The 13,102-nt window shown below is 39.1% G+C and overlaps 1 protein-coding gene across 3 annotated transcripts in view; it reads right to left on the bottom strand.

The window, feature by feature from the left end:
• The window catches only part of PRUNE2 (prune homolog 2 with BCH domain), a 255,114-nt gene that overhangs the window by 86,478 nt on the left and 155,534 nt on the right, over positions 1–13,102 (bottom strand). For all 3 annotated transcript variants that reach the window (XM_069474102.1, XM_069474103.1, XM_069474101.1), the window contains exon 7: positions 2,249–2,407. In XM_069474102.1, the coding sequence (XP_069330203.1) occupies positions 2,249–2,407 (159 nt within the window). The remainder of the gene's footprint in view (positions 1–2,248; positions 2,408–13,102) is intronic.

Raw genomic sequence — 13,102 nt, 5'->3', positions numbered from 1 at the left:
GTGCCAGGCCAGAACTGGGCTGTGGCTCTCTGATCTTAAGGAAATATTGGGAGTATTTTCCCACACTGGGCCTTTTAAATGGCCCCACGGGATTAGTGGAGGTAAAAATAAAAATAATAATAACCACCACCACCACCACCACGGCAGTGCTTACGTAGATAGTAAGCATCATCGTGACAGTAATAATTAACATTCCTTGAGTGCTTTCACATGTTAGGCATGGTTCTAAGGGTTTTACAAGAATTACTGTAGAAGTACAGTAATTCTACAAGGCAGGGACTCTTTTTAACCCTATTTTATTCATGAAGAAACGAAAACACAAGAAGGTTAAATAACTTGTCCAACAAGAGAGGAAGCCTGAGTTCTGAATTCAGGTGGTCAAACTGCAGAGGTCAACTCCTAGCCAATTGTGTGACCACACAGACAACGTGGGATCCCCTTGGCGCAGGGTCTTGGCTCTGTCTGCATTGGTCCAGATTCAGAGGAGCTGCCCTCAGCTATTGTTGGGGTGTGGCAGGTTTGGGAGGGTGGTGGCTGCTCTTCTACTTTTGTCTATTTTATTTTATTTTTTTTTATTTTTTTGAGACAGAGTCTCACTCTGTTGCCCTGAGTAGAGTGCTGTGGCGTCAGCCTAGCTCACAGCAACCTCAAACTCAACCTCAACCTCAAACTCCTGGGCTCACGCAATCCTTCTGCCTCAGCCTCCAGAGTAACTGGGATTATAGGTGCTCACCATGACACCCGGCTAATTTTTCTATTTTTAGTAGAGACTGGGGTCTTGCTCTTGCTCAGGCTGGTCTTGAAGTCCTGACCTCAAGCGATCCTCCTGCCTCGGCCTCCTAGAGTGCTAGGATTACAGGCATGAGCCACTGTGCCTGGCCTACTTTTGTCTATTTTAAATGAACCAGTTTTTAAGTCAGTTTGAAAAAGGGCTCTGCTGCTAAAAGTGATTTGAAAACCACCGTATTGGGGGCTTAGGGGCCTAAATCCTGTCCCTGGAAAGCCAGTGATCAAAGATTAATCAGTATACCACCAATCCTTTTTAGCTTTGAAAACCAAATGCAGAGTGAAGCATTGAAAACGCCACAGGCTGGTGATCCCACGCACAAATGCATGTGGGTCAGAGGAGCAAGTGCAAAATGTACCCACAGCAGGAGCAGGGCTCTCGTGTTTGGACTTGAGAAAGCAGAGAGAGCCCAAGAGAACTCACAGCCACGTGTCAAGAGAGACAAGAGCTCTTGGAGGACAGAAAGGAAGAGGCAGAAAAGAAATGAGTGGAGACTTTGCCTCTAGCCACCCATGGATACATGAGGCATCTAATCCATCAGTGAGGAAAGATGAATGATGCAAGTGTTCTGTGCTCATGTTGCTCATATTATAATAAATCGTGTATATTCTCATACTAGTTGTTAAGTGCACCCAGTTGGATATATCCAGTGCCCTGTGTTGACTAATTTTCTTTGATTCTTTTTTTGTTTCTTGGCCCTTGGGTTAAAAAACTCAATTATCAACCTATAGAATCCAATTAATTACTTAGAGTTTTAGTATGTGGAGACAAACTGACTTTGATTAAAGCATCAGATCACCAGTTCCTAAACACTAGACACCAAATTGGTATTGAGAAAGGAACTAAAGCTTGTTAGCTATTACCAACTTAATAGAAATTAATAGACTTAAAAGAAAACAGCACCCAAAAGAAGACTTGCCCTCATTTGGCTGAGAAAGATCTGATCTTTCACTCTATGGATTCACCCTAGAAGAGAAATGCTGATGGGGCTTTTTAAAAAGGTCCAATGCACAAAATATCCTGAATATTTCCTAAAACTCAAACCTCTAGGTCTCTATCTCTTGGGCCAATTTTTTTTTTTTTGAGACAGAGTCTTGCCCTGGCTAGAGTGCAGTGGCATCACAATGGCCCACTGCAACCTCAAACTCCTGGGCTTGAGTGAGTCTCCTGCCTCAGCCTCCCAAGTACCTGGGACTACAGGTGCCCACCACTGCATCTGACTAATTTTTCTATTTTTTGTAGAGACAGGCTCTCACTCTTGCTCAGGCTGGTCTTGAACTCCTGAAGTCAAGCGATCCTCCCACCTTGTCCTCCCAGCATGCTAGGATTACAGGAATGAGCCACCTCGCCCAGCTGCCAATTTCTTATATGCCACCAATCTGTCCCTGTCTTGCACTGCATGTTCTGAGAGCCAGCAGGTTAGGATGCAGTGAAACCTGTCAGGGTTGGAGGAGTGCTCACCTGACTGCATAGCTCTAGGTTCTCGGAGTACACAGCGATCTGTCGTCTCGGCTGCTGCTCCTCTGACAGGTAGCTGGCGAACAGGATGAGGACATCAAAACCAAACTTGTCTGTAAATGCTTTTAAATCACTGGTGATGTTGCTGTGAAACAGACAATTCTGAAACAAAAGAAAATTTGATATTAATGTCAAACTGCCCAGCTGTGAGGAGGTTTGCCACAAATTTGTCCAGTCTTATGACAGATTAGGACAGATATTTATTATTAGAGACAAGTGAAATAAACAGTTGGCTTTGAAAAAGTTTGGAAACTTTCATGCTGTGGCTTAAAATATACTTCGCTTGTTTATTTTCCCAATCCAAGTAAGGAAGAAGTTTTGCCTTTATTATTAAGAATGGTTTAGACAAGGAACAAATACCTTAAACATTTTTGCCTAAAATATTTATTTAAATATTTACTCTGCAAAGTATATTTTCCCTCCTATCACTAATAAGATCTATGCACGAATGTCTGCTATTATTACAATTCATCACTAGAAAAGTAGGAGGTAGTTATTGTTCTTTCCTATAATTTCGTTTTCTGATGATTATTATTAACTTCAGGCAGAAATTCCTAAGAATGAACTTAGTCAAGTTTACTGAGTAATTTTTATTCCAGTGTCAAAATCTGGGAGATTTTATTTTATTTATTTATTTATTTATTTATTTTTTGAGATAGAGTCCCACTCTGTTGCCTGGGCTAGAGTGCCGTGGTGTCAGCCTAGCTCACAGCAACCTCAAACTCCTGGGCTCAAGCAATCCTTCTGCCTCAGCCTCCTGAGTAGCTGGGACTACAGGCATGCGCCACCATGCCCGACTAATTTTTTTCTATCTATTTTTAGTTGTCCAGCTAATTTCTTTCTATTTTTAGTAGAGATGGGGTCTCGCTCTTGCTCAGGCTGGTCTCGAACTCTTGAGCTCAAACGATCCGCCCGAGTCGGCCTCCCAGAGTGCTAGGATTACAGGCGTGAGCCACCACACCCAGCCTGGGAGATTTTAAAAGGAACTGTGATGTCAGATTTGCTTGCTCTGTGTGGCAACTATAGAGGAATAAATAATTGCAGAAAGGACATCCATTACTTCAGGATACCCAGACCTGTGACTGACATTATTCACAGAAAATGCACTGGCTTCTTAGAGTTTTATTAACTTCAATGAGAACCACTTTGCATGGCTATCTCTCTTCCTTAAAGAAATATGGGTAAAGACCACATGCTAGCCCCTAACATAATGCCTGGCATATACTGCTTGTTCAAGCAATGTTTGTTGCATGATTGGAGAGATACATATACAAACTCAACCTGTGCTACACACTCGATAATCCTGTATCCTAGCATGGGTACATATGTATCAGAGCTCATGTATGATCATGGTATATAATCAATCAACTGATTGTCTTTCGTACTACTCAATGAAAGACACCATGATGTGCATTCAAGGGATTTAAAGAATTCTGTTCATTTATTTCTGATTGTAATAGCAATCAGAATTATGCCTGCCACTGGTAAGATACTAAAGCAGCACAGAAATGTGTACCATAGAAAGTGGAAGTGCCACACACTTCCCCTAAGATGGCCACTGTGAAGATCTTAGCAGTGCAGACAGCTGCAGATTTTCCATACCCACATTAATCCACTCTTTGAAACTTGTGGATTGGGTATTTGTGGCTTAGACTGTTCAGCCACTCCAAACAGTCATCATACACTTACTCTGTAATTCTGCTGAGTTCAATCTCAAGGTCAGCGAGGGCCCTTGGCGGGCGGGCCTGCTGATCACCAGCTTCTGCATCTCCAGGGGCTTTGCTGTCTACTCCATGGCAGCCACTCTCATCGGGTATCTTACAAGGTCACTCTCCCTTTTTTGGTTACTAAGAATTGCTCATGAGAATCCACAAAGGTCTCAGGAGCTACTGCTGATGAATACCAAGGATCTATTGTCCTGACTTGGTAATGATATTTATGATGTTCAAATATAATAGCTTTTTGGAACTGTGTGTTCCAAAAAGCATACTGTCAGCTTTTCTGCTGCTTATTTATTTTCCAAATGACATAATAACAATCTTTAAGTAGATATTTTTTAAAAGTTAATTCACTCATAATAGAAATAGATATTTAGAATGAGCTTTTTCTTTTCAATCGAACCTCATATTATACACAACGTGCATTCAATAGATAAAACTATTTCAGATTATCATTGAGGATCAATCAAGAATGTGAATGCTGAGCTTTTTGCCATTATGAAGTGCACAAGAGGGTATGGTTCCAAAGAAAAGCAAGGATGGGCCACACTTACCTAGATCTTATCTCCAGTAACTGACGGCTTCCCCACAGCAAACCCTACAATTTTCCTTTCCAAATATTTTTTCATTATGTATATAAAACTTCCAAAATACACATTTCTAGGAGATTTTCACATATAAAGATAATTATCACTAAACTCCTGGCTGGCTCACTGAAACAAGACAGGGTTTTACTCCTATCTGAGCACAAGACGAGGAATCAGTAGAATCAGCATTACTCAAAGCCATGCTTGTGAGACATTCGTTATTCAGAAACACTGGCTGAACCCCACCCTGTTTGGATTGTTCTGTGCCAAGCTGACGCCTGGAGGATGTTGTGGGGCATTGGCAACACCAGGCATCTTGTTAGAAATGCAGAGTCTCAGGCCACACCCGTGACCTACTGAAGCAGAATCTGCATTTCCCACCAATCCCAGGGTTTTCAAATGCACATTGAAATCTGAAAAGCACTACTCTAGGAAGGCATTTGTTAATTGATACATTTTCCTATGAACCAGTCCTTTGGACACTCTCAATGCAATTACACGACTTGTACTGACCCACACCCTTAGCATCTTGCTCTGCAAACTAGCCTCATCGTAAAAGTCACCTTGGAGTGTGTATTTCTAGGCTGACTTGCTAGAGATTCTCATTTAGCACAGTGGTCCCCAGCCTTTTTGGCACCAGGGACCAGTTTCATGGAAGATCATTTTTCCATGGACTGGTGGGGGATGAGAGGGGGGAAGGTTTCAGGATGATTCAAGTGCATTACATTTATGGTGCAGTCAAACCTCTCTGCTAATGATAATCTGCATTTGCAGCTGCTCCCCAGCACTAGCATCGCCACCTCAGCTCCACCTCGACCATCAGGCATTAGATTCTCATAAGGAGTGGGCAACCTAGATCCCTCGCAGGCACAGTTTACAGTAGGGTTCATGCTCCTATGAGAATCGAATGCCACAGCTGATGTGACAGGAGGCGGAGCTTATGCCATGATGCAAGCAATGGGGAGCAGCTGTAAATACAGATGAAGCTTTGCTCGCTCCCTCACTCCTTGCCACTCACCTCCCGCTGTGTGGCTGGTTCCTAACAGGCCATGGACTGGTACCAGTCTGTGGCCCTGGGGTTGGGGACCACAGATTTAGCAGGTCAGGGATTGGGGACAAGAATCTGTATTTTCCTCATATCCTTCAAGTGATCTAGTTCCTTTGGGCAGCACTGTCTCAGTTTTCCTCTGGATGACCCCAAGTTCCAACACTTTATCAATAAAGTACTGATAAAGCAAAAAACTATTTGAATCATCTAGGCATGTTAGAGAAACAAAAATACATTTTACAGTGACCCCAAAACACATTATAAACAACTATCTACCCTAATAAAATTGTCCAAACCAGATTTGATCTTACTGGCCTTAGGATAATGTCAAACTTTCATGTTTAAAATGGAATCAAACAAGGGAATGAGTGAGAATCTTCAGGATTCTGGGAGGCAGAGTCTATTTGTTCTGCTTTTATGCTGGTGCTGTTTGCATAGAAGATAATTTATTATTGTCTTCTAGCTACGCAGGGAGTCATGTGCTGCGACGGCTCTTATGTTGCTGACAAGCTAGGCTGGCCCTGAATAAACAGCACTTCATCATCAACACAACCCAACTGTAGATACAGGTTGGCATTTTATTCCCCCCATCTGCCTTCTACCTGATAAATTACTGTTTTAGTTACATGTATACAAATACTATTTGTTAATCTGCTCAAATGTCTCTAAAATGTTTCCCTCTACCTTAAGTTAAAATTATATGCATACATATGTATATATCTCCCATTCAATTTGCTAAAGGTTTAGAAAATAAAAGGACCTTCCCCTCCCTTTTAATCTACCACCCCCATCCCAGCCACACACACCTTCTGTATTTATGACCCCAGCCTATAATTGCTGCATGGAATTTAGAAAGTTACTTTACTAAGCATTGCAATTGGGAATTGACTGGCAAAATCTCAGACTAATCCCACCAGTTAGGAAGAACGGCAAATGCTCCCTGTCACAGTCCTTTGTCACCTGTGGTTCCAAAGATTCAGTCATTAAACATTTTAGAGGTCATGAGTCTTTTTGCCTGAGTAATTCCTAGGTTTTGGAAGGAGTGGGAAGGCCTGGAAACGTGCGGAGAAAAAGGCCAAAAGCTAAGGTGTAGGTCCCAAGGTCCCTAAAAGAAGCTTAAGATCAAGATGACTAGGGCAAGGAAACAGAAATGATATGGCTCCCCTTGAACTAATATAAAAACGGAAATAGTGACAGTGATGTAGTGTCCCATAGGTTTACTACACTCGAGGTTGAAAGCACACAGGCAAATGGAATGGAAAATTTCATTCTCACAAAATCCTATTTTACTTTCTATTCTGTTGCCATGAAAAATTTAATCTTTATGCTACATGCTGGTAGCTTTCAGTGCAGCACATGAAGTAAAAGAGATCGAAATAACGACTTGTAAACACTTGAGTACGTGAATGTGGATATTCCTTGAGAGAGAGAAACACCCCCTCTTCTTACATCACTCATACACGCTCACCTTCTGTGGCCTTCTCAGTCTCTCCTGTCAGGTATATGGCCCCATTGTTCCAATGAAACTGCTCTTCTCGAAAGTACCCATCACTTCCAGGTTTCCAAATCCAAAAATCTCTTTCCTGTTCTTACCCTATGTGACTTCTCTGCAGTATTCCATGAGGTTGACCCTCCCTCTTTTTTGGAACACTTAATTCCTTCACCTTCCTGACATCACACTCATTGTTCTTCTCCCAACTCCTTGGCTACTCTTCAGTCATCTTTGCTGGTTGCCCTTCCTTATTAAGGCTCTAAATGTTCACTGCTCCAACTTTGCTTCCTGACCACTTTCTCTTCTTTCTCTGCACATTCTCCTTGGTGATCTTATCCAGTCACGTGGCTTTAACATCGTCTATCTGCCAGTGATGATGGAATCTACACCCATGTGAGGTCTCCATGTAGCCATCTAATAAACATCTCACATAAAACATGGCCACCTCCTTCCCCAGCTTCTTCCATTTCATTAAACAGCATTACCATCCACCCGGTCACTCCAGCCCAGCTTCTAGGAATTATTCTTTATTCTTTTTTCTCCCTCACTCTTCACATAATCCATCAGCCAATCCTATTAATGTTATACCTTTAAAACATCTCTCAAGTCCAAACACTTTTCCAATTTCTCTCCATCTCCACTGCTGTCCTAGCTGCAGCCACCGTCATCTCTTGCCTGAATTCAGTGGCAGCTTAACTACGGGTCTCCCTACGACCAATTCTCCACTCAGCATCAAAAGGCATCTTTTAAAAATGTAAATCAAATAATGACACTGTCCTGCTTAAAATTCACTATAAGTTTTCCAATGCAATTATTATTATTTACTTTTGCTTTATTTTTTTTAACTGTGAGGAGGAAGGTTTAATGTCCTTAAGAGAAAAAGTTTGTATAAATCGATAAAGAAAAAGTAGACATACCAATAGAAAAACAGTTGGAGAACATAAAAGACAATTTACAATTGAAATACAAGTGGCCAATAAATATATCCCAACTCATTAACCAAAGAAATTCTTTGATAATAAAATTTTTCATCTTTTCTTATTATTGGTAAATATTTCCAAATGGGCACCCTCATATACTTTTTTTTAGAAATATATTCTAAAGAAATAATCAGATATGGACACAAAGGTTTGTGGACAAAGCTATTCACTGGATTATTAATTTAATAACTAAGGCCAGGTGCAGTGGCATATGCCTATAATCCCAGCACTTTGGAAGGTTGAAGTGGGAGGATTGCTTGAGGCCAGGAGTTCAAGTTTGCGGTGAGCTGTGATTGTGCCACTGCACTCCAACCTGGGTGACAGAGTGGGACCCTACCTCTAAAAAAATAAAATAACTAAACTTAGAATCAATCTGAATGTTCAACAATAGAGAAATGGTTAAATAAATTATGTAACAGTCACACAAAGGACTATTACACTGCTATTAAAAATCATGCTATCAGAGACAATTAACGACACAAGAAAACACTCATGATGTAGTGTTAAGTGGAAAATAATTTCTATAATCACATAAAAATAGAACATTTCTATATGTATTCAATTAATATGTATTGAATTCTAATACACAATAGACATTGAGATTCATTGATATTAAAGCTATCATAATTTAACCAAATTGCTAATCCAAAGTGCTAATCTAAAATCTTACAGTGTCTCTCCATTATCTTAGGGAGCTCTTTCCAGGGTTTCTAGTACAGACGTAGGAGTCAACAGAAACTGAGGTTAGCCCTGCCTCTGCCATTCACTAGCCAGGTAACTTGAGTGAGTTCCTTCCCCTCTCTGACCCTTAGTTTCCTCTTCTGTAAATCCCCACCTCCTAGGACTGCTGTGAGAATTAAGATCATATATAAAATCCTGGCCCAGTGCCTGCCATGCCATGGACAATAAAGACAGGTCTCTTTCCTTTCCTGGTTTTTAAACTATCAAAAGGTCATTCTCAGTATTCATGGGAATAATTTGACTCACAGAAAGTATTTTGCAAGATTCTATGTATGAGCCTTGTTACAATTCTTTGCTTTATATACTTTATAATACATGTGAACTTTCAAATGATAATCACATACATCTTTATGTCATTTAAGTGATTCACGCATAAAATTCCTAGGTGAGAGATGGTGGAAGAAGTTGCACAAAGTTAAATATGAAGCAAAGTCATTTTAAAGAATGACGTAAGCTTAAAACCTATGGATAAGGTGGTGTTTACCTCATTAACAAATTATTTATCCTTAATTCCAAGTTAGACTCGGTGAATGAGCTTCTGTTTGCCACTATACAAAACAATAACTTTAAAGCATCAAAAAAAGTGTGGTGATTTTTCCTTCAGCTAAATCACCATAAATAGTCTTTTTTTAATCATTTCCACTGTTTTACCTCTCAGTGCCATATGACCTTCAGTGGATTTTACCCCTGATGCTTAGGTCTGGCATTCTGGACTACACACACTATCCAAAGCAGTTGTCTCCCCTGCAAATCACAAATGAAATATAGGGAGTAAGACTTTTGTTAAATGAAATAAATTATTTTCTAATGTCAAGGACAAGCTATTCCCAGATTTATTATGTCTGAATTTTTTTTTTCTTTTTGCAGAAAATGGAAAACTCAAGTGAGTAGGTGTCACTTCCAGGAAGGATGCTTGGAGATAAAAATTGTTACCAAAATTAAAACCCAAGCTGAGACAGCTGCATTTTTGAGAATAGTGAGTCTCAGAAACACAGTTTAAAAATCCATAACTATATTGCAAGAACAGTGGCCAGCCTGGATTGCTGAGTTTCTGAAATTTAAGAGTATAGTTTGACATTTATACTCTGCATGGATTTATTTCTAGACTGAGTGCTATTTTTTTTAAGCCAAGATATAAGAAAAATGCTGAGGTATGTACACAAATGTTCTAACTGAAAGCTTTATGATTTATGCTACCAAACTTCCATTATGATGTTTAAAATATTCAGCAATAATAAAGTCTGATAATTTTGACAGGAAAATGATTTATGAGAACACAAAATGCATAAATTAAGAGATTTTATTTATTCTGTTTTTCATACACTCTTTAATTGGTAAGCAAAGATATTTCCCATGTTTTTCCCAGACATCATTTTTTTATACTCTATTGTTCGTATTTTTACGAGCTAGCCAAGGCATCTTAGTAGTAAAAACTTCACTGGGTCTACTAAAACTATATTATACATCACATTTTGAAAATAGAGTCAGACAGTATGTATTAATCACCCTTTACAGCTAAAAACAGAGCCCTTTTGTGAAAATTTAAAATATTATAATATATAAGTGAATATGTAACATATGTAAATGTCAATACAATTTTCATTTAAATCAGTAGTATATTGCCTAACCCATAATTTGACTAGGTACTGCCTTTGCAATACGTACTCTGTTAAACGTTTTGCATCATCTCATTTAAATGTTAAGATGCCCCTATGAGTAACATTATCCCTGTTTTGCATTGAGAAAATGGTGGCTTTGTAAGGTTAAGTAATTGATGTCACACAGCTCATATTTCTGAAAAATAGGACTCCAACCCAGGTTAGTCTGACTTCAGAGCCCATATTTTAAATGCTATGTTTTCCTCGAATAAGAAGATTCATCACCAAAGAAATTATTGATTCAGTTTTTAATTTAATAAAAAAATCATTTTTAACTATTTCATTTACTTCTATTTAGTATTGATTCTCCCTTGTCACTATACACAAGCAAACCACAGCCTTGATTTTGACAATTGTTAATAATAATGATGCTCTGCTTACATTTTTTGAAGATTCCATATACTGTGCTTTATGATCAATTTCCAGTTTCCCACCTACTCTCATTAATGTAAGAGCCTACTCTAATGTAAGAGCCCCACCTATTCTAATTAATTGAAAGTCCCTAAAAATTTCTATAAGGAAAAATGGAAGAATGTTGTTATACTCTTGCAGTACTATGTCCTTTTGAAAAGTTGGGCATGCATGTGTACACAGCGCAGGGGTCAGGGGAGGCAGGAGATATAGCACAATCGCTGGTTATCCAGAATTATACTCTTATAGCTTTTCTTGCTCTAGTAGCTTAGACACACAAACGAAGAAAGAAGCCTACTTTACCATTCAGTATGTAAAAATCTCGTTATCTAAAGATGCTTCCAACATAAAGTGCCTTATGCTCAAAAGCTCACAGAAAACCAGGAATTAGGATTGCCAGAGGGGACTAGGGACACTAAAGAGGTTTTTTTTGTTTTTTTTTTTTTTTTTTTTTTTACCCTGATTCACAGATTTCTTAGTAGGAGAAGCTGAGAGCAAAGTCCTTTTGTTAAGGTACATCTATCAAAGACAATTATAACAGTGTTACCAATCTGCAAACGCTTCTATTTAAATCAAGCATGTAATAAGTGTGAAAGGAAAAACCAAGAATCTTTCAAACAATAACTCTTATAAAGTCCTTGTCTGGGTTGAAAAATTCAAGAATAGAGAGGGAGATCACATGTTTATTGAAAATTGAAAATCATTGCTTTCATGTCATGGAACAAATATTTATTACCTAAACATATCATTAATGTAGACAGAGAGAGAAAGAGAGAGAGAGAGAAATTGGTTGGGAGATAATTCATCTGAAAGCACAGGTTAAGAACTTCCTGAAACGATGTGGGCTGATTTTAGGCTGACCTGAAATAAGTGAATTAATATCCTGCTCCGTCCTCACTGTCTTCTTAAAAAAGGACTAATGTTACACCATCAGAAAGTGTGGCCTGGAAAAAAATGCTTGACTACTATACTTCATAGAGGAGTAGTTCCAGGCTGACTCTCAGGAGTGGTTAATAAAAGATTGAATACTTGAATAGGGGAGTTTCACAACCAATTAAAGACAAATAAGTCATCACCTCATTAACTAGTTCAGCCTAATTTACATTTTCTTTAAGGATAGGGTCATAATCATCAAAACTTCCTCTACAGGATGGATTTAAGGACTTGGTGAGGAAAGCGTTAGACTGTTGTTCCCATTAAGGGCCCCGTTTTGGTTCATGTATGTTTATAAGGATTTCTATACGGAAACGAATAATTCACAACACATGCATAATGGAAAACTCACGCATTAGGCATGCTTTATGTTTGAAATGATAGCACATGAGCAACACTCTAGCTCCCAAATAAAAATAATGATGATAGATTATTTCTATAATTATGTATAGAGATATATATTTTTTAAAACACCTATTGGCTTGTTTTGAGCCATGAGCCTGAACACTCAACGGTTTTATTTATTTTCCTTCGTAAAAATAAACCATCTAGTTTGAACAACCATCTCAAGAAAACAGGAGACCTTCTTTCCTCTCTGAGTTCCCCTTTCTGATTTATGGAAACCACCAGGCAAGTCTCCAGAGCGCTTGCTGCACGTGTACAATATACACACTTCTGATTTCTCCAAGCTGTGTCAATATTAACCTGACCAAATGAAGATCAAACTGTCTCTTTTGTTCCTCACTCTCCTCGCATGGGGAGCACAATATGGCTCTTGTCAGAGGTGCTTCATCATTTTGGCTCAAGGAAACTGTCAGTATAGTTTGGGATTCGTTCTTCATGGGCAGATACCCTGATGGGTCTAATGAAGCCTTTCTGCTGACAACTCATTTGCTAAAAATACCCAACCATCACCAAGTATAAGTGGGGAATATGGTTGTGCCCCCTTTGCTATCAACCCGATGAAAGTAATTAAGTTTTCTGAAGTCTAAAAAAAATCTATCCATCAAGGCACACACCTCTCACCACTCATATATGTGTTCTTGCTCGTTTCCATTTGTTCACTAATAAACTTTATGACATTCTTAAATTGGAATATAATAGGGTGAACACCAATCTTGGAGCACACATGCAGAGCCAACAGTCTGTGTGTGCCATTTGTTGCAATCTAAGCTAATTACCAGAAATCCCCTCCTGAAAACAGATACACTCTGGGGTATGTGGTTTTA

This window comes from Eulemur rufifrons, chromosome 7, assembly GCF_041146395.1.
Source record: "Eulemur rufifrons isolate Redbay chromosome 7, OSU_ERuf_1, whole genome shotgun sequence".
Taxonomy (NCBI): domain Eukaryota; kingdom Metazoa; phylum Chordata; class Mammalia; order Primates; family Lemuridae; genus Eulemur; species Eulemur rufifrons.
This window is presented reverse-complemented; position numbering and strand designations above follow the sequence as displayed.